The sequence below is a fragment of the Sturnus vulgaris genome, unplaced genomic scaffold (genome assembly GCF_052056855.1).
Source record: "Sturnus vulgaris isolate bStuVul1 unplaced genomic scaffold, bStuVul1.hap1 Scaffold_87, whole genome shotgun sequence".
Taxonomy (NCBI): Eukaryota; Metazoa; Chordata; class Aves; order Passeriformes; family Sturnidae; genus Sturnus; species Sturnus vulgaris.
This window is the reverse complement of record NW_028276756.1, coordinates 926,053-950,587: the sequence shown is the minus strand read 5'-3', so window position 1 is coordinate 950,587 and position 24,535 is coordinate 926,053. Positions and strand designations below refer to the sequence as shown.

The window sequence follows — 24,535 nt, the reverse complement described above, 5'->3', positions numbered from 1 at the left end:
ATGTGGACACAGATGACCCTTGGCAGTTGTGGGGCTGTTGGGGGGCACCCCAACATTCAGAGGTACCCCAAAACTCCAGGTGAGGACATCAGGGATGGGAAGGAGCACTGAGTTACCTCAGGAGAGGACGCAGTGCAGGTACAGCCAGGTGCTTTGGTGCATGGGGTTTGTAAAGATGGTATTCTGCAGCAGCTCCAGCTCTGGGGTGGGCAAAGGAGGCACCCCAAAATATCAGGGGGCAGCAGGGGAAACCCCAATATCTCAATGGGGACACCCAGGTATCCAGGAGTTCAGGTCTACCCTTTGAAGTCATTGGGGATTTAGGAATACCAGGTCTACCCAATCAAGGTGAGAAACAAACCAGGTCCCACTTGAGGTGAGGGAGGAGCTGTAAAATTTTGGGGATCCTGCAAAACTGGGGGAGATTTTTGAGGAATCCCTCACCTTCCTTCAGCCTTCCAGGGGGCAGTGCCCTTGCCATAGTTCCTGGTGGGCATCACCAGCCCCATGCAGTGTTGCCAGGCTGAGAAGTTTGAGAAGCTGAGGATCAGCAAGGCCCTGGTGAAGGCCAGCTTGGCCTTGAGGTCCTGCCCGGCTGCAAGTGCCTACCAGTGTTCCCAGGTGTGGGAAGGCACCAATATAAACCAGTAAGCACTGGGAGTCACCCCTGAGCCCCTGAGCCCATGGCAGCAGCTCCCAGTATAAACCAGTAAGGCCAGCACAACCTGAAGTCACTCCCAGTAGGTCCCAGGCCCCATCCCAGTATAAACCAGTAAGGCCAGCATCCCCAGAAGTTGCTCCCACTAGAGTGCCAAGCATCCCCAAGCTCCCTCCCAGTATAACCCAGTACACCCCAGTCTGACCCAGTAGAATCCAGAATATCCCTCTATAACTCAGTATAAACCTCTAAAACCCTGTCACCCCCAGGACCACATCCCAATATAAACCAGTATAACCCAGTATAACCCAGTGACCCCCAGCACCCCATCCCAATATAAACCAGTGTAACCCAGTATGACCCAGTATAACCAAGTATAACCCAACATAAACCAGTCACCCCTTGTACCACATCCCAGAATAACCCAGTACAAATCAGTAACCCCCCAGCAGCCAATCCCAGTACAAACCAGTATAAATCAGTACAACCAGTACACACAGTGCTAGGTCTACCCAGACACTCACACACCCTCTCTCAGTATAACCCAGTACAACCCAGTGACTCCAGCCCCATCCCAGCACTTCCTGAACCCCATCCCAGCACAAACCAGTACAAACCAGTACAAGCCACTCACAGTTGCAGGGGTCAGCCACCAGGAGGTGCTCGCACAGTGCCAGGTCCTCCCGGCCAGCAGGGGGCGCTGCAGTGTCCAGTGTGACCCTACAGAACCAAGGAAACCCCTGTGACACTGTGGGGCCCCACGGAACCAAGAGTCCATTGTGAGACACCTGGGCCACGTGGAGCCAAGGAACCATTGTGACACTGGGGAAACTCATGGGACCAAGGGGCCACTGTGACATTGTGGGGCCTCATGGAACCTGTGAGCCATTGTGACACTGCACGGCCTTGTGGAACCAAGGAGACCACGGTGACACTGTGGGGCCACATGGAACCAAGAGTCCATTGTGACACTCTGGGACTACAGAGACCATTGGTGAGAGTATAGAACCTCGAGGAACAAAAGTCCATTGTGACAGATCAAGGCCTCATGGAACCCAAAAGAGCATTGTGACACTGTGGGGCCCCATGGACCCAAATCTCCATTGTGACAGAACAGAACCTCATGGAACCAAGAGTGCATGGTGACCCAGCAATGCCTTGTGGAACCAACGAAATCAAAGGTCTCAAACATTCCTTGCAGGGTTCTGACTTGGGGAACCTGTTTGGTGGTACCTTGGGCTGGCACACACTCATAGAAGGTGTCTGTTTTCAATGAGGAAATTCAGGAGTTTTAGAATGCTTCAAAACAAAACAAAAAAAAGGCAAGAAACTACTTTTGGCCTGAGTGCAGCCAGTTCTCCAAGCAAAGCAGGTCCCAGGTGAGGGAGGACAGACAGGATGGGGTTGGGCAATGTGGAGCAAGGTTGTCCACACTGGGTCAGACCTCAAGGCACAGCTTCTGTGAGCAGGCCAAAGCTCCTGAGGAGAGAACCTGGATCAATATCAACCACAGAATACTGCAATCACATATGTCTAATGAGAAGAGCTATAAAACACTCTCTTTAAAATAGGAATTCATATTTCATAGAAGCTCTTTGAAATATTTCTCTCTAACTGCAGTAGGAAACCTTCCTAATGAACGGCACCAGACCAGAGGGAAATCAAGGCAGAGCCATGGTTTGTCAGGACTTGCTTGATCCCAGTCAGCCCCGTGGTGCATTTGGAGCTGAGCCCTTGAACCTCAGGGCCTGAGAGGAGATTGCACAAACCTTTCCAAGAGTCCAAGGCAGAAGAAAAACCCCAAGTGTCTCAAAGCATCAATGGGCCCCACTGAGGTGCATCCCCAACACAGGCTCCTCATGGACACTCTTTGGAGGAGAGAATGGGAGGCCAGGATTGCCCAAAAATGTCTCAGAGACTGAGAAAAGAAAGGAAAAAGCAAAGTACCTTAAAAAACTGAGTACCTTCAAGTATTAATGAGCCCCACTGAGTATCATAACTGACAAAGGCTCTCAAGGGACTAATTAAAGCAGATAATTGGAGGCCATCACTACACAAACCTATCAGAGACTCAATGTGAAAAAGTAGAACTTAAATTAACCCTGAGTACCTTGAAGCATTAATGAGTCCCAGTGAGTGTTGTTACTGACAAAGGCTCTCAAGGGACTAATTAAAGCAGATAATTGGAAGCCATGATTGCACAAAGATCTCAGAGAACTCCAAGGGAAAAGCAGAACCCAAAGTCCTCTGAAAAACCTGCAGTCCCTGGGAGCATGAAGGAGCCCCCAGGGCCATTCCTGACCAAGGCTCCCCAGGGACTCATCCCAGCAGATCCCTGAGGCCACTGGGATGTGGGGGGATGCTGAGGGCAGCACAAGGGGTGACAGTGGCCAGCCTTGCTGGGGCTGTGCCAGGAGGCCCCAGTGGCTCAGGACAAGGTGTCTCCTCCCAGCCCATGGTGGCACAGACCCTGCTGTGCCCCAGGGCACCAAGACTTGGCTTCTCTTTGTCCCCACCTGTCATCTCTGCCTCCAATTTCCTGCTCTAACTGGAAATAGGGAACACTTTCTCAGTCATGTCTCACAGTGGGACCCATTAAAACTTGAAGAAACTTCAGTATTTTAATTTAGATTTTAGATCTTGAAAAGTTTTTTGAACACTCTCTCAGGGAATGATTATAATGTAAAGCAAACTAAAGCCTCCAGAGATTGATTAAAGTCCTTGTGCTGTGTCTGTGCTGCTGAGCTGGGCCGGGCTCCTGGCACAGAGGCAGCTCCCAAGGTAAACCAAGAGAAGCTTCAAAAAGACATTTCTGCTGAGGAGCAGCTCCTCTGCCAGCCCAGCAGGGCTGAGGGCACTGCCTGCAGGCACTGAGGGCACAGGAGCCAGGCACAGACAGGCTCAAGGCAATCAGGACTGGGAAGACATTGAGCTGAGACTGCACTTGGGGAAACATCTTCACAGCCCTGGACATGGTGAGTGTGTGGGTGCAGGGCAATGTCCCCTGTGCTCCTGGAGGCATCTCCTGGAGCCAGCACAGCCCACAGCCTGGGGATGTGTCAGGAGGACTCTCCCAGATCCAGGGACGGCTGCAGGGGCTGAAGCTGGGGCTGCAGCCAGGGCTGCCCAGGGCTGTCCTGCAGAGCAGCTCCTGCAGCCCTCAGGGCTCTTGGCCAGCCCAGCCCATGTGCCACCTGCCAGGGACAGCTCTCAGCCTGCCTGGCAGCTCCCCATGGACTGTGGGGAGAAGTTGGAGGTGCAAGGAGCCACCCCCATCAGGGCAGATTCCTCCTGCTGTGGAGATGGTGCTGCATGGCCAGGGCTGCTCTCAGCTTTCTCCTCAAGGCAAGGCAAAGGGGCTGTCAGGTGTGTCTGTGTCACTGACACTCCTGCACTGTCCCCCTGGGCATCAGCAGATCTGCCTCCCATCTCCCTCACAAAGTGCCTCCTCACCCTCCTGTGCCTACAGACAGCAGCAGCAGCACCTTGGCTTGCAGCATCTCAGTTTGTGTGAGCTGCCCTTAAGGCCCTGCTGGCAGGGAGATGGCCCTGGGCAGTGCCCTGTGCTGGGAGGGGTGTGCAGGGCAGAGCTGAGCCCCCAGGGCTGGGCTGGGCTCTGAGAGCACTGGCAGGGACAAGGCTTGAGTAGAGAGAAGCCTCTCCCAGTAGGCACAACTCCAGGCAGCAGAGAGCAAGAACAACCCTTGGTATCTCTCTGTCTATCTGCAAAAAAATTAAAAATACTTTGGGGAAAAGTATTTTGAACATGGAGCCTTCAAAGTCCACTTAGTTTTTCAAGAATGTTTTAAAGGCGATCACAATGAAATAGAGAGAGGGGAAATGAGCAAAGTGCAAGAGTGTGGGACCAGCAGGACTGACTGCACAGTGTCAAATGTATCCCTGTTTTCCTTCTGGACTTCTCAGTGTTCTGGCTGAGAGCAATTCTGAGGATGAGACAGTAAATCAGCATCAACAGATACCCAAACTGAAAAAGGTTTAGCAAAGTTACCCCAACAAGAAGAGCATTATTTTGAGGGGATTCCTGAGAAAATAGCATAGGATTGAGTCAAAGGAGTTGGTCACGGATGTACAATGTCTTCTTTCAACAGTCCACCATGTCCAGAGTGAAGAAATGTCCAACAGCAGCTCCATCAGCCACTTCCTCCTGCTGCCATTGGCAGACACGCAGCAGCTGCAGCTCCTGCACTTCTGCCTCTTCCTGGCCATCTCCCTGGCTGCCCTCCTGGCCAACGGCCTCATCATCAGCGCCGTAGCCTGCGGCCACCACCTGCACACCCCCATGTTCTTCTTCCTGCTCAACCTGGCCCTCACTGACCTGGGCTCCATCTGCACCACTGTCCCCAAAGCCATGCACAATTCCCTCTGGAACACCAGACACATCTCCTATGAAGGCTGCGCTGCTCAGGTCTTTTTCCTTGTGTTCTTCATTTCCGCAGAGTTTTATCTCCTGACCATCATGTGCTACGACCGCTACGTGTCCATCTGCAAACCCCTGCACTACGGGACCCTCCTGGGCAGCAGAGCTTGTGCCCACATGGCAGCAGCTGCCTGGGCCAGTGCCTTTCTCAATGCTCTGCTGCACACAGCCAATACATTTTCCCTGCCCCTGTGCCATGGCAATGCCCTGGGCCAGTTCTTCTGTGAAATCCCACACATCCTCAAGCTCTCCTGCTCACACTCCAGCCTCAGGGAAGTTGCTGTCATTGTGCTTAGTGCTCTTCTATATTTTGGTTGTTTTGTGTTCATTGTTTTCTCCTATGTACAGATCTTCAGGGCTGTGCTGAGGATCCCCTCTGAGCAGGGACGGCACAAAGCCTTTTCCACCTGCCTCCCTCACCTGGCTGTGGTCTCTCTGTTTATCAGCACTGGCGTATTTGCTAACCTGAAGCCCCCCTCCATCTCCTCCCTAGCATTGGATATCTCCTTGTCAGTTCTGTACACGTTGGTGCCTCCAGCCCTGAACCCCCTTATCTACAGCCTGAGGAACCAGGAACTCAAGGATGCCCTGAGTAAAGGGTTGACTGGCTTTTTTCTGAAGCAATAAACTGTGCCTTTCTTCTGCAGAGTACTCAGAATGGAAGTAACTATAAACTGTTTTGCTCCTCTTCGTAATTTTTTGCTACTGTTATACTGTTTTTCTACTGCTATAATGTATTCCAGAAATTAATTTCACTACTCATAATATTTCTACATCAAAATTTACCTTTCCTTTATAGCACAATGACTTTTTAAAAGCTTATTGTCTGTACATTTTTTTAATGAAGTACTCTGATCTGTGGGGAGAGATCAGAGCTGCCTCCCTTCTGAACCACCCTGAGAACCTGGACAGGGCTGTGCTGTGTTCTGGGCACTGACCTGGAACTCAGGGATGTGGAAAAGGCCTTTGGTGTCAGGGATGTTGCAAAGTCTGGACAGTGTCATTGTGAGACCTCTCTCAAACCCCTTGGAAAGGCCAGAGTCATCCCAGAGGGTCCTGGGCACTTGGGAAGGGCAGACATGGAACCAGTCTGCAAACAGGGCAGGGAGGGGCACTGGGACAGTCACAGACTGGTCAGGCTCAGCAGGGAAGGGCAGGTGGCAAATCCTCCTGCAGCCATTGCAGGCACTGGCAGCACAGGGAAGGGATTGCAGAACCCCTGTGGGAGGGAAAAGAAGGGGATGTTGTGTGCCCAGACTTTAGCCAGGCCTGGGACATGGTCTGCTGTGCTCTCCTCAGAGCCAGATTGGAGAGAGCTGGGCTGCAGGAGAGGAACATGGGGTGGGTGGGAATTTGGCTGAACAATCAGAGTCAAATGTCATCCGTGGTACAGAGTCCTCTTGGCAGCCACTCCCTGGTGACATCCCTCAGTGACCAGCCCTTGACCACCAGTGTGGAACATTTCTATTATCTCTACAATGACATGAAATGCATTTTCAATTCCTTTGTGGATGCTGCCAAGTTGCAGGGAGTCTGTGACCGTATTCATCTGGTTAATGGCGACTGCAAAATGTAGTTTGGCAAAATAACTGAATTGGGTAAATTTGTCTTGCCATCAGGTGTCAACCAAGCCACAAAAAAAGGTTGAATTTATGTATCAGATAAAAAGGCAGTTCAATACGGAAAATCAAACCCAAACAAAAAAAACAAAAAAAACAAAGCAAGACCCACCCGCAACAACAAAAAACCCCACAAACCACAAAAAGCAAAGGCCATACACAGAAGCAAAGCAAATCCACAGGAAATCTCCTAGCAGCAGAAAATACTTAACCATATTGTAGCAGGAGTGGATTCTGTATGTGTAGGTGCTATTTTGAATAAAAATGTTCTTAAAAAAGAAATCAATTCCCTAAGCCCCTTGCCCGTCGCTTCTCTCAGTTAATTTCTGATCATGGTGTGCCATGGAATGGAACATCCCTTGGTTCATCCAGCCCAGCTGTCCCATCCCTGTTCCCTCAGGAACACTTGCCCACCCCAAGCCCATGGCTTGCAGGGGGTTGCAAACACGCCTTGTGGGGAGAGCACTGTGACAAGGACAGGAGAACAGAACAACATTTACACTGATCAAGGGCAGAGAACAGAACAGCACAACCTTGGAGAAACAGATAAAGGATGTAGCTGAGGCAAACTGAAGTCACACAAAATGCAAGGAGGATGCCAGCTCAGCTCTTCAAGGCTGATAAAGCAGAAATTATAAAAAACAATAATATTGCCCTAACTCAAAAGTGGAGGTTGAGAAGAAGCTCCCTGAAAAGGTCACTGGATGTTGAAGACAGACCCCAAAGAACCATATAAGGACTTGTGATAAGGAGTGCAACTGTGTCCAATAAATTCAAAGAAAGTGGGAATAGCTAAAGAGTATGTAACCAGTGTGTGTGATAAAAACTCTGTTCATTCAATGCTCAGTGCACTCGAATGGAGGAAGGTTTGCCACAGTGACCACCATGATGTAATAAAGAATATCTGTTTTCCGATATTCAAAACTGTGTTCAAAATTTTCTTTCCTGTGGCTTTCAGTGTCAGTGCTGTCCTTGACTCCATTATGCCCCTTGCACAGTTTCACAATGGCCCCTTGGTTCCATGGGGCCCTGCTGTATAACAATGGACCCTTGGTTCCATTTGGGTCTGTACTGTCAAAATGGCCTCCTTGGTTCTGCACTGCCACAATGCTCTCCTTGGTGTGTCACAACAGCCTCTTGGTTCCATGAACTGCCAGAGTGTCACCATGGTCTCTTGGATCCTCAGTATTACAATGGACAATTGGTTAAAGCAGCCCTGCAAGGTCACAATGAATATTTGGTTCATGAGGCCCCACAGTTTCACCCTGGCCCCTTGGTTCCACGAGGCCTCCCTGGATAACAATGGCCCCTCAGTTCCATGAGGTTTTGTACTGTCAGCAATGCTCTCCTTGGTTCCTCAGTGTGAAAATGGCTGTATGGTTCCATGAGGTTCCTCAGTGTCACAGTGGTCTCCTTGGTTCCATGGGGCTCTGCAGTGTCACAATGTCCCATTGTTCCCATGACGTCCTGTCCCATCAACCATGTCCTTTGTTCAAATGAAGCCCTGCAATGTCACCATGGTCTCTTGGTTCCATGAGGCTCCATAGCCTAACATGGTTGCCTTGATTCCAAGAGGTTCTGCTGTGTCACTCTGGACTCTTGGTTCCATGAGGTTCTGTGGTATCACCATGTGCCCCTGGATCCACAGTATCACTATGGACCACTGGTTCCATGTGGCCCTGCTGTGTCTCAGTGGCTCCTTGGTGCCATGAAGCCCCACTGTATAAAAATGGAATCTTGGTCCCATGAGGTTCTGGACTGTCAGAATGGTCTTCTTGGTTCTGGACTGTAACAATGGACCCTTGGTTCCACGAGGTTCCATTATGTCACAATGATCTCCTTGGTTCCACGAGGCCGTGGAGTGTCACAAAGGACCCTTGGTTCGATGAGGTTCCATAGTGTCACCATGGTCTCTTGGGATCCACATTGTCACAATGGACACTTGGTTCCATGGGACCCTGCCTTGTCACAATAAACCCTCAGTGCCATGAGGTTCTGAGTGTCACAATGGTCTCCCTGCTTCAACGAGGCCCTGGAGTGTCACAATGGACCTTGGATTTCATGAAGTTCTTCAGTGTCACAGTGGCCCCTTGGATCCATGAGGTCACATAGTGTCACCATGGCCTCCTTGGATCTGCATTGTCACAATGGAACATTGGTTCCATGTGGCCTGGCTGTGTCACAATGGTCTCCTTGATTCCATGATTGCCCTCAGTGTCACAATGGAGCCTTGTTTCTGTGATGCTCTGAGCTGTCACAATTGTCTCCTTGGTTCCATGAGTGCCCCCTGTGTCACAATTGTCACCTTAGTTCCATGAGGATCCAAAAGCTTTGAATAAACTCAGTGACACCTGCTTAACACACCTGGACTGTCTGCATTCAAAAGAGGGATTAAAGGTGAGAACGGCACCAGCAGCTTCTATCTGCAACAGAGATCCAGAAAAAGGACAGGGACAGAGAATTCAGCTGAAAGACTCAGAGTATTCTGCTTACAGACATCATTTCTGCTCACACTCGCCCTTGCAGAAAGGAGAGCCTTCCAGGCAAGCCTTCCAGGCAGCCTGGACTGAGCATGTGGTTCTACAGTGGGGGTTTGTCGTTTAGGAAATCTGTTCAGGCTTTTCCATTCTTTCCTCACAAACAGGAAAACTTCTCCTGGGCCTGTGTGCAGGCAGAGCCCTGAGGAGAGCAGGTGGGACATGGTGCAATGGGCTGGGACACCCAGCTGCAGAGCTCAGGGGACAAGGTTCTGCTGCAGGGCACAGGGATGTCAGTCCCAGGTGGGCGATGTCAGACATGGTGAGGCTGGGGGTGAGGAGCAGGTTGTCCAAACAGGGTCAGCCTGCAAGGGGCTCATTCTTCTGTGTGCCCAGACCTCCTAAGGAAACATTCAGAATCAAGATCACTTGGGGAATGCTTCTATCAGCTCTTCTCTGAACCAAAAAATTTAAAAAAATACTCACTTGAATAAAGAAAAAAATGCATGAGGTGTACTTTGAAATCTTCCTCCTTAAAAGAACACGAAACTGACTCCAATAAGTAGAACAATCCCTGGAGTCTTGAAGCCCTGAGCAATGAGGGAGGGACAGGATCTGCCTTGCCAGGGGCTGGGGCTCAGCCCTTGGCCCTTTGCATTCCTGAAACACATCCAGGTTTGCTCAGCATCACAGACACCTTTCCCTTGTTTGTCCTCACCTGTCATCAGTGCCTCCAGTGTTCTGCTCTAACTGGAACCGGGGATATTTTCATGTGAGTTGTGACCCTCAGTGGAGTCCATCAAATCTTCACGAAACTTTGGAATTTCAATTTAAGATTTCAGAAGATTTCTGAAGACACTCTCAGGGACTGATTCTGATGTAAATAGCCCCAAAACCCTGAGAGGGTCATTAAAGTCCTTGTGCTGTGTCTGTGCTGCTGAGCTGGGCCAGGCTTCTGGCCCAGAGGGTGACTGTGGCAATGAAGAACAATTTCAAAAACATTTCTCTGGATGAGCCGCTCCTCTCCCAGCCCAGCAGGGCTGGAGCCCTGCCTGCATGTTGGAATATCCCTGCTCTACAGAGATGGGGCAACTGAGTGGCTTCTTGTTTTTTTTAAGATTTTCTTCCTTTATGAGTCTTATTGAAGGGTGAAACATAAGACATGTAAAATTCTATTAGAAGCCAAGTTATTTCCTGGTTACAATACCTTAGAAATGTTTTTCAGCCTATTTGCTTTTGCCACACAATGGTGCTAATAATTCTAACACCAGTCACCTATTATTGTATCCCACGTGGCCTTGCCACAATGCATCTTTCACAGTTTTAATTCTCCAAAATATCTGGTCTTTTTGCAAGGCCATTGCTTGAAACTTGTTTCTAGTTCAATCTGTCTCTCAACAATGTCTTCTCTATTCCAGGGCCTTTCTAAGTCAGCACACCTTATCTCAGAGTTTGCATCCAGATGTACAAGACTGTGTGAGCTTTCAGTCAGGCTTTGAGAATCCTTCACAAATCCAAATCTCACAGAGCTGGGGTGAACATTGGTGACATCAACTACAATAACCAATAGAACTGAAGGAATTCACATGTGCCTACAAAGGCCTATGGGAGGGAGGAACATCTCGCCATGATCTAGAGGGGTGTTTCTCCTTGCCTGCTGTTGTCCCACCAGGGCTGAAGTCACAAAGCTGTCTGAGCCTCCTCAGGAGGAGTATCAGTGAGAGATTTTACCTGATAAAGCACCAAATGATCCATACCATGGAATGGCTTTACAAGTGTGGGAAGGTTTTCAACTGCAGCTCCAACATCATCACCCACCACTGCCTCTGCACTGGGGAAAGGTCCTATGAGGGTGGGGAATGTGGGAAGAGCTTTGGGTGGAGCAACAAGGTGATCCAGTAGCAGAGGACTCACACCAGGGGAGGCCCTCTGAGTGTCCCGGGTGTTTGAAGAGGTTTCAGAACAGGTCTGCTGTCCTCTGCTGTAAGAGAGGAGAGGCCCTTCTGCTTCCCTGACTGCAGGAAGGGCTGCAGCTGCAACTCCACCCTCATCAGGCACCGGAGCATCCACACTGGGGAGAGGCCATAGGAGTGTCCCCAGTGTGGGAAGAGCTTCACCCAGAGCTCTCTCTTGGCCAAACACCAACGCAGGCACCAGTAAGGGAAGCCCTGTGAGTGCTCCAACAGTGGGAAGAGCTTCGTGTGCATCTCCAACCTCATCCCCCATCACAGGAGCCACGCTGGTTGGGCAGAGCCCTGGTGGCCCACATCCCTGGTGATCCAGGTTGGGATGACACCTGGCTGGTGCTCTTCAAGTCCTCCTGGATCCCCATGGGCACCTGGATGAACCCTGGGGCAGGAACATCCATGGGGACTCAGATCAACATTGGAAATTAATTGAGGAGATGATTTTTTGACTTTACAGCCCAAAAAATATCATCTGCTCTGTCCAGTTGTTTCTTCTGGTGGCATCAAGCAATGCTGGATGATCTTGGAGATCTTTTCCTACCTGAATAATTCCCATGTCAATCCCATCAAAACACCCAGAATTGGAGTACCAATAAAGAGATCAAGCAAAGAGATCTCAAGCTGAATCATTTTACTGGCATTTGAGCATGAATTTGGGGTTCAGGGCAATATTCAGGAGGATTTGGTATTCTGAGACTGCCTGAGCCAAGGACGATGGTGTCACGATCCGCTATTAATACAGAGCGGGGATCGTGATGGTTCTTTTGATCTTAAAGGTGCAAAGAGCCAAAGTGCAGGGGACAAAATCAGTTTATTCAACAGCAGAAAATCAGTTTATTCAACAACAGCAATGCATTTCATCAAATGCCAACAATTCAGTTACGGTAAAGGGGAGAGGTATAGGAAACAAAGTATTGGGAGAGGGGAAGGAAAGAAAAGGGATGGGAAAATAGCTACCAACAGACGAGACGGGCGTCCTCACGGGTCATCCGATAGAGGAGTCTTCATCCGTGGGGAGATCTCAGGGGTCTTCTCCAGGGGGTAGACGGGTCTTCATCAGTGGAGAGATCTCAAAGGGTCTTTCCAGAGGGTCGCTCTTTTATAGCCCTTCTCCAAAGCGAGTGGCCTCTGGCCAAGAGGTGGGAAGATTTATGGACCATTGTGTGGTGCTGCAGGAGACAGGTACGGTCAAGCAGTCCTCAGTTGGTACAACACAACCTCTGGTTGGTGCCATGACAGCACAGTCCAGTGAACACAATACACCAGCACACAGTCACGAGCATCCACCTTGGCCAGGCCAGGAAACCATTGTTGGGAGTCAGCCTGGGTGGGGGTCCTCGAGGTCTCCTTGTGACGGTCGGGAGGCAAAATCGAGGGGAACTTCAGACTGACCCTTACAGATGGAGACACTTCAAGAAAGGAATGATGAATGAGCAGAAGGAGCCTGTCCCAGTGTGCCAGAAGTGAGCTAGTGAGGAAAATGACTGGCCTGGCTGGGTATGGAGATTTTTCTAGGCACTCAGGGAAAAATTTGGGTGCATCATATTTGGAAAGAGGTGCAGGCAACTCAGGAAGTGTTTAAGGATGTTATTAAGTCATGCAGAAAGAAAATGTGAGAAGTGAAAACTCAATTAGGACTTAACCTGGCAACTTCTGTGAAAAATAATAGAAAATATTTCTATAAATAAGTTATTAGTAAACTGGCAGACAAGGAGAATCTCAGCTCTTTATTGGATGCTGTGGGGAATAGAGAAACTGAAGACAAGAAAAAGGCTGAGCTACTTAACCCATTCATTGCCACAGTTTCAAACAATTAGACAGGATGTCCTCAGGACAAGTGTTCTCCTGAGCTGGTAGATGGGGACAGGGGGAAGAACAGACCCCTGTAATCCAGGAGGAAGCAGCTGGGGACCTGCTGAGCCACTCAGATGCTCACTGGTGTCTCTGGGAACAGGTGGGATCCATCCTAGGGGGATGAGGGAGCTGCTGGAAGAGCTCCCCAAGCTGCTCTCCATCATTTCTCATCAGTGCTGGCTCAGCAGGGAGGTGCCAGAGGACTGGAGGTGCCAATGTGAGCCCATGCCCAAGAAGGGCTGGAAGGAGGATGTGGGGAACTGCAGGCCTGTCAGCCTGACCTGGGTGCCTGGTGAGGTGATGGAACAGATCACCTTGAGTGCCATCACAGGGCACCTCCAGGATGGCTGAGGGATCAGAGCCAGCCAGCATGGATTTCAATATCTGCATTGATGATCTGGATGAGGGGATTTAGTGCACCATCAGCAAATGTGCAGATAGCACCAAGCTGGGTGTGAGTGTGGATGTGCTGGAGGGTAGGAGGGCTCTGCAGAGGGACTCAGACACCACTGTGACACTGACACTGCATGGTGTCATGGCACCAAGAAACCATTGTGACACTGCAGGATCTTGTGTCAGCAGGGGTCCATTGTGGCACCGTGCGAACAAGGAGTCCATTGTGGCACTGTGGACCCTTATGGAATTCGGGGGTCCATGTGACTCCATGAGACCTCATGTAATCAAGAAGACAGTTGTGCCACTTTTTGTCCTTGTGGAAACAAGGAGACCACTGTGATACTGCTGGGCCTTGTATAATCAAGAGTGTGACACTGCAGGGACTCATAGACTGAAGGAAACAATTATGACACCATGGTGCCCCATGGGACCAAGAGGCCATTGTGACACTGGAACCAAGGAGAGCATTGCTGCACTGTGAGACCTCATGGAACCAAGGATCCATTGTGACACTGCAGGGTACAAGGATCCAAGGGATTTTGTGACACCCTGGGGCTCCATGGAACCAAAGCAACATTGTAATACTGGGAGGCCTCATGAAATTGTGAGACTCTAGGACCGTATGGAATCATGCTGACATTAAGCTGGGTGTGAGTGTGGATCTTCTGGAAGGTAGGAGGGCTCTATACACGGGCCTGGACAGGCTGGATCCGGGGCGCAAATCCAATCAGAGGTTTAACAAGATAAAATCAAGGCTCCTGCACTTTGGCAACAACAAACGCTGCAGTGCTGCAGGCTGGGGACAGAGTGGCTGGACAGCAGCCAGGCAGAAAGGGACCTGGGGGCACTGATGGACAGCAGGCTGGACATGAGCCAGCAGTGTGCCCAGGTGGCCAAGAAAGTCCATGGCAACTGGCCAGGATCAGGAATGGTGTGGCCGGCAGGAGCAGGGCAGTGAATCTTCTCTGTACACGGCACTGGTTGGGCAGCACCTCGAGTGCTGTGTCCAGTTTTGGGTCCCCAATTTAGGAAGGACATGGAGGGGCTGGAGCGTGTCCAGAGAAGGGCAACAAGGCTGGTGACGGGTCTGGAACACAAGTCATGTGAGGAGTGACTGAGGGAGCTGCAATTGTTTATCCTGGAGAAGAGGAGGCTCAGGGAGACAAGGTGGTGTCAGGGCACAGGTTGGACTTAATGATCTCCAAGGTCTTTAACAGCCTGGCTGATTCTGTGATTCTCTGAAACCACCCCTGGAGCAGTTGCAGGATGAGCCCTGGGCCTCCTCTCCACAAGGTCCAGCAGCCCAGGTCCCTCAGCTTCTCCACACAGCCCCAAAGCCCATCCTGTCAGTCCTGCAGAGCCTTTCCAGCCTCTCCTCATTGCCCACAACAGGGAGTCCCGCTCCCAGACACAGCAGCCCAGATGTGCCCCCCTGGCCTGTGGTGCCTCTGGCAAGGGAGCAGCACGAGGCACTGCAGGACCCTGCAGACAATTCCTGAAGCACTTGGAGGATGATCTTGCTCCCCAAGGGACATTCCCATGGTGCCGACTCAGGAACTGAAATGAGGAGTGAGGCCAGAGAGGAAAGGGCAGAGATGGGTTGTTTGCAGAGGAGGGTACAGGGATGGGCAAGACGAAGAAATCTAGAAATATTTCTAGCAAGAGTAAAGATAGGAAAGCTGAAGACAAGGAAATGCTCAGGACAGTTTGGGAGTGGCTGCCAGGCAGCCCTGGATCTGGGCAACAACATCTGCAGTGGGACAGGAAACTCACAGCTCATGGGAACAAACTTTCTGGCTGACTTAAGAGGCCACGACAAAGCTGATGGGTTTCCCTACCGTTCCCCAGCCCTTGCTGGCCCCAGGGGCTAATGGCATTTGTGCTCACTCAGCTCCATGTCCCCACAGCAGCACCATGGGAGTGCTGAGCCTGCTGTGTGCAATGCAAACAGGGGCTCCTGAGCCAGTGCTGCCGTGTGTGTGCCTGCAAGGATGCAGCTCCTGTGTGAGCTGGGGGAGAGGCCAGGGCTGCAGAGGGGGGATGTTGTTGGCAGGTGCATGAGGACGCTCTGGGACGCTGCCCTGGGGTGTCCAGTGCACTGGGGATGGATCATCCCCTGCTCTGCTGCTCCTTGCCAGGGTGTCCCCCTTGCAGGGAGCTTGCAGAGCACCAGCCATGCTGTTTGCCCCCAGCCTGCCCACGGCCAGCCTGGGGCTGCTCCCGGGGCTTTTCTGTGCTCAGCATTGGGCTGGCCAAGTGTTGTGGAGCGAGCCTGGCCAAGGAGCCTGGAGCCCCCAGGCCCTGGCCTGAGGCATCAGCGCTGCCCCAGCAGTGCCCATGGCCTGTCCCTGCTGCACTGCCACCCCCAGGGCTGTGCCCGGCCCCGAGAGCACTCAGGCCCTGCAGCAACACGAGGGCCAGGAGGGCAGCGGGGCAGTGGCACGGGAGCAGCACTGGCAACACCAAGTGCTGCTGCTGCTGCTGGGCACAGCTGCTGTGCCAGCACTGATCTGCCCCAGCTCTGCACACAGGCATTGCTGCTGCAGCTCCAGAGAAGGGAACAAAAGGAGCATCTCTGGAGAAAACTCTGCTGGGAGAGAGATCCTTTAGTTCATTTAAATCCACTAAGTTCACTAGTTCATTTAAATCCACTAAGAGCACAGCACCTTATTTACAGTCTGTGGCCACAGGGAAAGTGGGTCGAAAGACAATGAGAAATGGCATGAACAATGCAATTTTTTAATGGATTATAGTAAAAAAGTGAAACAAAAACAACAATCTCCAAAATAAAACCAACAAGAATTATCAAAGGTGACTTTTTTACAAATGATTTGCAGAAATTGACCATCAGTTTACACTTTCTTGAATCCTCCAGTCATCAGTGTCCACACTGCAGCCTTGAGCTCCTGGTTCCTCAGGCTGTAGATGAGAGGGTTCAGGACTGGAGGCACCACCGAGTACAGAACTGACAGTGCCAGATCCAGGGATGGGGAGGAGATGGAGGGGGGCTTCAAGTAGTCAAAAAAGCCAGTCGTAACAAACAGGGCTACCACAGCCAGATGAGGGAGGCAGGTGGAAAAGGCTTTGTACTGCCCCTGCTCAGAGGGGATCCTCAGAACAGCCGTGAAAATCTGCACATAGGAGAAAACAATGAACACAAAACAACCAAAAGCTAAACAGACACTAACAGCAAGGATCCCAACTTCCCTGAAGTTGGAGTGTGAGCAGGAGAGCTTGAGGATCTGAGGAATTTCACAGAAGAATCCCCCCAGGGCATTGCCATGGCACAGGGGCAGGGAAAATGTATTGGCTGTGTGAAGCAGAGCAGTGAGAAAGCCACTGGCCCAGGCAGCTGCTGCCATGTGGACACAAGCTCTGCTGCCCAGGAGGGTCCCGTAGTGCAGGGGTTTGCAGATGGACACGTAGCGGTCGTAGCACATGATGGTCAGGAGATAATACTCTGCACCAATGAAGAATAGAAGGAAAAAGAGCTGAGCTGCACATCCTATGTAAGAGATGTGTCTGGTGTCCCAGAGGGAATTGTGCATGGCTTTGGGGACAATGGTGCAGATGGAGCCCAGGTCGCTGAGGGCCAGGTTGAGCAGGAAGAAGAACATGGGGGTGTGCAGGTGGTGGCCGCAGGCTACGGCGCTGATGATGAGGCCGTTGGCCAGGAGGGCAGCCAGGGAGATGGCCAGGAAGAGGCAGAAGTGCAGGAGCTGCAGCTGCCGCGTGTCTGCCAATGGCAGCAGGAGGAAGTGGCTGATGGAGCTACTGTTGGACATTTCCTCACTCTGGGCATTGTGGGCTGTTAAAAGAACACATTGACAAACTGGGAGACAGTTCCTTGACACAATCCTGTAAAATTACATTAGGAATACTCTCAAAACTACTTCTCCTCCTGTGGGGGAACTTGACTAAAAACTTTTATTTTTGATTTTGATTTTCTGCTCCTGAGTTCCTGCCTCATCGTCAGCTTTTTTCTCGACACTAATGCTGAGGAGCCCAGAAGGAAAACAAGGCTATATTTGACACAGTGCAATCTGACCTTCTGGTCCCATACAGCTGCCCTTTGCTTAATATACCTCTCTCTAATTCAAGGTCATCACACTTCAAATGTGCTGGAAAATTAAAGAAACCTTTTTGAAGGCTCTAATTTCAAAACACTTTTCGCTAAACTCTTTTTTTACTCTATACTGATTGAGAGAGAGAGACATACCAAGTGTTCATCTGGCTCTACTGCCTGGAGTTGTGCCTACTGGGACCTGTTTTGCACTATCCAAGCCTTGTCCCCTTCCAGTGCTGCCAGAGCCCAGCCCAGCCCTGGGGGCTCCGCTCTGCCCTGCACACCCCTCCCAGCACAGGGCACTGCCCAGGGCCATCTCCCTGCCAGCAGGGCCTTAAGGGCAGCTCACACAAACTGAGATGCTGCAAGCCAAGGGGCTGCTGCTGCTGTCTGTAGGCACCGGAGTGTGAGGAGGCACTTTGTGAGGGAGATGTGAGGCAGATGTGCTGATGCCCAGGGGGACAGTGCAGGAGTGTCAGTGACACAGACACACCTGACAGCCCCTTTGCCTTGCCTTGAGGAGAAAGCTGAGAGCAGCCCTGGCCATGCAGCACCATCTCCACAGCAGGAGGAATCTGCCCTGATGGGGGTGGCTCCTTGCACCTCCAACTTCTCCCCACAGTGCATGGGGAGCTGCCAGGCAGGCTGAGAGCTGTCCCTGTCAGGTGGCACATGGGCTGTGCTGGCCAAGAGCCCTGAGGGCTGCAGGAGCTGCTCTGCAGGACAGCCCTGGGCAGCCCTGGCTGCAGCCCCAGCTTCAGCCCCTGCAGCCGTCCCTGGCAGCAGGAGCCGTCCTGCCCTGTCCCTCTGACGGTACCCAGGGCAGCCCCGCTCTGCAGCACATCCTCCTCCTCCTCCTGCTGTGCCTCAGAGAAACTGGGGGAGTCCTCCTGACACATCCCCCAGGCTGTGGGCTGTGCTGGCTCCACGAGATCCCTCCAGGAGCACAGGGGACATTGCCCTGCACCCACACACTCACCATGTCCAGGGCTGTGAAGATGTTTCCCCAAGTGCAGTCTCAGCTCAATGTCTTCCCAGTGCTGATTGCCTTGAGCCTGTCTGTGCCTGGCTCCTGTGCCCTCAGTGCCTGCAGGCAGTGACCTCAGCCCTGCTGGGCTGGCAGAGGAGCTGTTCCTCAGCACAAATGTCTTTTTGAAGCTTCTCTTGGTTTACCTTGGGAGCTGCCTCTGTGCCAGGAGCCCGGCCCAGCTCAGCAGCACAGACACAGCACAAGGACTTTAATTAATCTCTTGAGGCTTTAGTTTGCTTTACATTATAATCATTCCCTGAGAGAGTGTTCAAAAAACTTTTCAAGATCTAAAATCTAAATTAAAATACTGAAGTTTCTTCAAGTTTTAATGGGTCCCACTGTGGGACATGACTGAGAAAGTGTTCCCTATTTCCAGTTAGAGCAGGAAATTGGAGGCAGAAATGACAGGTGGGCACAAAGAGAAGCCAAGTCTTGGTGCCCTGGGGCACAGCAGGGTCTGTGCCACCAAGGGCTGTGAGGAGACACCTTGTACTGAGCCACTGGGGCCTCCTGGCACAGCCCCAGCAAGGCTGGCCACTGGCACCCCTTGTCCTGCCCTCAGCATCCTCCCACATCCCAGTGGCCTCAGGGATCTGCTGGGACGAGTCCCTGGGGAGCCTTGGTCAGGAATGGCCCTGGGGGCTCCTTCATGCTCCCAGGGACTGCAGGTTTTTCAGAGCACTTTGGGTTTTGCTTTTGCCTTGGAGTCTCTGAGTGCTTTGTGCAATCATGGCTTCCAATTATCTGCTTTAATGAGTCCCTTGAGAGACTTTGTCAGTAATGATACTCAGTGGGGCTCATTAATGCTTCAAGGTACTCAGTTTTTTAAGGTACTTGGAGTTTCCCTTTTTACACCTATTCTTTTAGTAGTTTATGCAGTGATGCCCCCAATTATCTACTTTACTTAGTCCCTGGAGAACTTTGTATTGACACTCTGTGGGGCTCATTAATACTTTGAGATACTCAAGGTTTTAAAGGTACTTTGGGTTTTCCTTTCCTCTCTGAGTCTCTGAGAGGTTTCTGAGTTCTCTTCTCCAAGGAGTCCATGAGGAGCCTGTGCTGGGGATGGACCTCAGTGGGACTCATTAATGTTTTGAGAGACTTTTGGGTTTTCTTTTGACTTTGGACTCCTGGAAAGGTTTGTGCAATCTCCTCTCAGGCCCTGAGGTTCAAGGGCTCAGCACCAAATGCACCACGGGGCTGATTGGGATCAAGCAAGTCCTGACAAACCATGGCTCTGCCTTGATTTCCCTCGGGGCTGGGGTAGTTCATTAGGAAGATTTTCAAATCCAGTTATGGAGAAGTATTTCCAAGAGATTCTAAGAAATGCCCATTCCTATTTTGAAGGGTGTATTTCATAGATGTTGTCTTTAGAGCAGAGGTGATTACAGCATTCTGTGATTGATATTGATGCAGGGTCTCTCCTCAGGAGGTCTGGCCTGCTCACAGAAGCTGTGCCTTGAGGTCTGACCCAGTGTGCACACCTTGCTCCACATTCCCCAACCCCATCCTGTCTGTCCTCACTCACCTGGGACCTGCTTTGCTTGGAGAACTGGCTATATTCAGGAAAAGAGATGGTTTTCCTTTTTTTTTTAATCTAAAACTCCTAAATTTCTTCATTGAAAACAGACACGTTTGATTAGTGTGTACCCACCGTGCAGTCTTGGTTCTGTGAGGTTCTGTACTGTCACATGGACTTTTGGTTGCTTGAGGTTCCATACTTCAACAATGCTCTCTGAAGTTCCAAAGTGTCACAATGGACCCTTGGTTCCATGCAGCCCCTCAGTGTCACTGTGGTCTCCTTGGTTCCACAAGGCTGTGCAGTGTCACAATGACTCACAGGTTCCACGAGGCCCCGCAGTGTCACATGGGTTTCCTTGGTTCTGTGAGGTTCTGTAGTATCACAATGGATGTTTGGTTCCATGGGGCCCACAGTGTCACAGGGGTCTCCTTTTTCCTGTGGCACCCAGCAGATGTGCAATGCCAAGGGCAGCACTATGGGGCGGCCCCTGCCAGGCTGCTGAGCAGGGACAAGGAGGCAATGAGGCCCCAGCACAGCAAGGCTCACTTGTCCCCTGCTGGCCTCAGGCCCAGGGCCAGCCTGCATGGCCCAAGTGCTGCAGGAGTTGGCTGTGTCAGGGCCTTTCAGCTGCTGCCCATCCCTGTGCCCTCTGCAGCCCAGGCTGTCCTACGGTGTCCATGCCCTGCGCCTCTGTCCCTGCAGGCTGTCGTCATCCCCCGGCTGCCCCACCTCGCTGGCCCCTTCCTTTGCTGACAGCTCTGCCTCCTGCCTGCCTCTGCCTGCACACACAAAGCCTTGGCCTTCATACCAAAAGGGATCATTCAATTTTTACTGTGCCTGTGAACTTTCAGTGGAGAAACATGGCATGCAGGAGCTTCTTTCCCAGCAGAGACTGTCAGAAGAGAAGAGAAACAAACACATCTGGCTCAAGGGATGCAGTGAGAGGAAAAACAAAGACTGATTCAGGAACTTGGGGTGGGTTTTATAGAAATGGCAAATTGTAATACGCCTGTAGTGACTAAATATAAGCAACACACTTGTAGAATCACATGTCCACATAAGTTTAGGAGTTATCTCACATTGGACCTGAGGCCTGAAAAAAAGGATGTCCTCTTGAACACGAAATTAGTGTTAAGGAGTCTTATTCTGATATTTTGGAGATTTGGTGACAGCGGGTTCTCACAGAACCAAGGAGTCAGCTGTGGCACTATGGAACTTGAAGGTACACTGTGGAACCTCCTGCAACCATGGGTGCATTGTGACACTGCAGGACCTCACTGAACCAAGGTGACCATGTTATAGCACAGAAGCTCATGGAAAAAAAGGGTCCATGGTGACACTGCAGAACTGTTGCTGAGAGTATGAAAGCTCATGGAACCAGAAGTCTATTGTGACCAAGGGGCCATTGGAACACTGCAGATCCAAGGAGACCATTGTGACACTGAGGAACTCATGGAACCAAGAGTCCATTGTTACATTGTGGGAACTCATGAAACCAAAGGTCCATTGTGACATTGCAGGGCCTCATGGAACAATGGAGACTATTATGGAACAGAATCACAGAATGAATGAGGTTGGAAAAGTCCTTTGAGATCATGAAGTCCAACCTATGACTTAACATCACCTCAAAAACTAAACCATGACTCTGAGTGCCACGTCAAGACTTTTTTTAAATGCCACCAGGGATGGTGACTCCACCACCTCCCTGGGTGGAAGATTCCAGTGCCCAATCACTCCTTCAGTCATGAATGTTTTCCTGATGTCAAACATATCCTACCCCTGGCTCATCTTCAGACTGTGTCCTCGCGTTCTGTCAGGTGTTGCCTGGGAGAAGAGACCGACCCCCACCTGACTACAGCCTCTGTTCAGGTGGTTGTAGAGAGTCTCACTGGAGACCATTGTAGCCATTGGGGCCTTTGTAGCACGGCAGGGCCTCATGGAATCAAGGGGAGCACAGTGACAGTGTGGGGCTGCATGGGACAAAGGGGCCATTCTGACACCGTGGAACCAAGGAGATCATTGTTACACTACAGAGCGTCATGGAACCAAGGAGGCCATGATGACACTTTGAGGCCATGTGGAACCAAAGGACCATTGTGGCATTGCAGGGCCTTATGGAAACAAGGGCACAAGAGTGACACTGTGAGCTCCAAGGGACCAAGGGGGCATTGTCACACTGCAGAACCAAGGAGACCATTGTGACACTAGGAGGCATCATGGAGCCGAGAGTCCTTTGTGACAGAGCAGGGCCTCATGATACCATGGAGTCAATTTTACAATTTGAGGTTTTGTGAAACAAAAGGGCCATTGTGGCATTTCAAGGCCTTATGAAATCAAAGGGCCATTGTGAGACTGTGGGGCTCCAAGGAACCAAGGGGCCATTGTGACACTGCAGGGCCTCATGGAATCATGGAGTCCATTGTGACACTACAGGGCCCCATGGAACTAAGGATTCATGGAACAGTGCTGGACTCCATGGAACCAAAGTAATCCATCGTAGGGCCTCATGGAATCCTGGAGGCCATGATGACACTCTGAGGCCTCGTTGAATCAAGGGGCTCTGCAGGACCTTGTGGAACCAAGGAGACCCTTCTGCCATTGTGAGTCCCCAAGGAACCAAGGGTCCATTGGGATACTGCAGTGTGGGAAATGCAGGCAGGGAGAGCTCTCAGGGCCTTGTGCATACAGGCTCAGAGATTGAGATGGATACAGGGTTTGACCTAAGACCTTGGAGAAGACTTAGAGAATTAGAGCATTTAAGTGGAACAGACATGAACAAAGAATATGAGTTTGTATTTAAAGTAGAAATATGTTTTCAGCAAACAGAAATGAATATTATGTAAGCAAAGCAATACATTAAAATAGTAAAAGATTTTAAAGTTTAGCAATAGAACCTTTGTAAGGCTAGTTAGAAGTTTAAGATGTATCAGTGAATGTTTGTGAAGTGTTATATGATTGGCTGAAAAATTATTCATTGCAGCAAAGCCATGGGAAATAAAGCAATTAATGATTGCTGTAAAAATACACTAGGAAGCTTTGTAGAAGTATTTGGCTAAAACACTAACATAAGGCATTGTAACTGAGAATTAACGTCTCACCCTTCTATGAAACTGATGCCATAAGGCAACAAACCATCTTTTACAAAGTCTCTCAGTTGCTCCATCTCTAGTAATATTTATATTCTCATACTGTGGTACCAAGGAGATTCCTGTGACACTGCAAGGCCTCATGGAAGAAAGGGGGGCCCATTGTGACACAACAGGGACTTGTGCAGCCAAGGGGCCATTGTGACACTGCAGGACCTTATGGAATAATGGAGAGCATGGAAATTGTGACACCAATTGTGGCATTGTGTAGTCCCATGGAACCAAGGAAAGCATTCTGACACTGCAATGCCTGATGGGAGCAAGGGACCATTGTGACATTAAGGAGGCCCACGGAAACAAGAGGCCAGTGTGACACAGCTGGGCCTCATGGAACCAAGAATCCAATATGACACTACCATGGTGACACTGCAGGGCCCCATGGAATCATGGAGACCATTGTGACACTGTGGGGCCCATGGAACCAAAGGGCCATTGTGACCCTGCAGGGTCTCATGGAAAGATGGGGCCATTTTGACATTTCAGAAAAAAGAACATGGAAACACTACAGGGCCTCATAGAAAAAAGAGAATGTGGAACAGATCTGGTTGGCTTGTCATCTCAGAGGCTTCCTGAAAGGTCTGGCTGACCTTGGAATGTCAAGGACCACTGGTCATCAGCCCCTGGAGCACTTGGGCTCTGTCCTTTTCTTCCTCTGGAAAAGAACCATCCTCCTCCTCCAAGTGTGTGGGGCCAATCCTCCTAAAAAATTCCCTATATGCAAGTGTTTCTCCCACACAAAAGCTGCCAGGACAGTCAGCTCTGGCCAGCCTTGGCCTCTGGTGGTCACCTCTCATTTGCCCCTGAAAAAGAGGAATCTGTGGTTTCCCTCCTATAGAAAGAACAATCCATCTCATCCAGGCGCCCATGGCCAAAATATGATTTTGTTCCAAAACTCCATAGAGCCAAGAATTGCTCCCAGTAGAAACCTCCAGGAGAGACAAATGTGACTGGTTTGGCATCACTGCCTCTCATCGACCACCAAAACACTGGGCTCTGTGCTTCCCTTCCAATGGAAAAGAAGCATCCTTCTTGTCCATGTGCCCATGGGCCAAAACTGAGATTCCACCTCACAAATTTTCTATATACAATGATTGCTTAGAGGGAAAAAGTAGGCAAGACAGACAGGTTTGGCTGGCTTAAGCCTCTGATGATTTTCTTAAGACTATGAGGGCAAAATATTCATTTGACAACACCTTGACAAGGTGGGGCTTTGGGGCAGCAAAGGACAATATAGGGACAAAGGAGCGCTGTGCTCAATGGAGTGGAGACTGAGGACAGCAGAGGAGAGACATGGGAGGAATAGAAGGGTGATTTCAGAGCTGGTGAATCCTTTTGACATAGCAGATGACAGCTGGAGAAAAA

The 24,535-nt window shown here is 50.6% G+C and overlaps 2 protein-coding genes across 2 annotated transcripts; one reads left to right on the top strand and one right to left on the bottom strand.

Moving 5' to 3' along the window:
- The first annotated feature begins 4,790 nt into the window (after positions 1-4,790).
- Positions 4,791-5,723, top strand: LOC148217271 (olfactory receptor 14A16-like). The gene has a single exon (XM_088158780.1). The coding sequence runs from the start codon at positions 4,791-4,793 to the stop codon at positions 5,721-5,723; it is 933 nt and encodes a 310-aa protein (XP_088014906.1).
- Positions 5,724-16,125: 10,402 nt separating this feature from the next.
- On the bottom strand, positions 16,126-17,194 carry LOC148217270 (olfactory receptor 14A16-like). The gene has a single exon (XM_088158766.1). The coding sequence runs from the start codon at positions 17,192-17,194 to the stop codon at positions 16,262-16,264; it is 933 nt and encodes a 310-aa protein (XP_088014892.1). The 3' UTR covers positions 16,126-16,261.
- Positions 17,195-24,535: the final 7,341 nt, after the last annotated feature.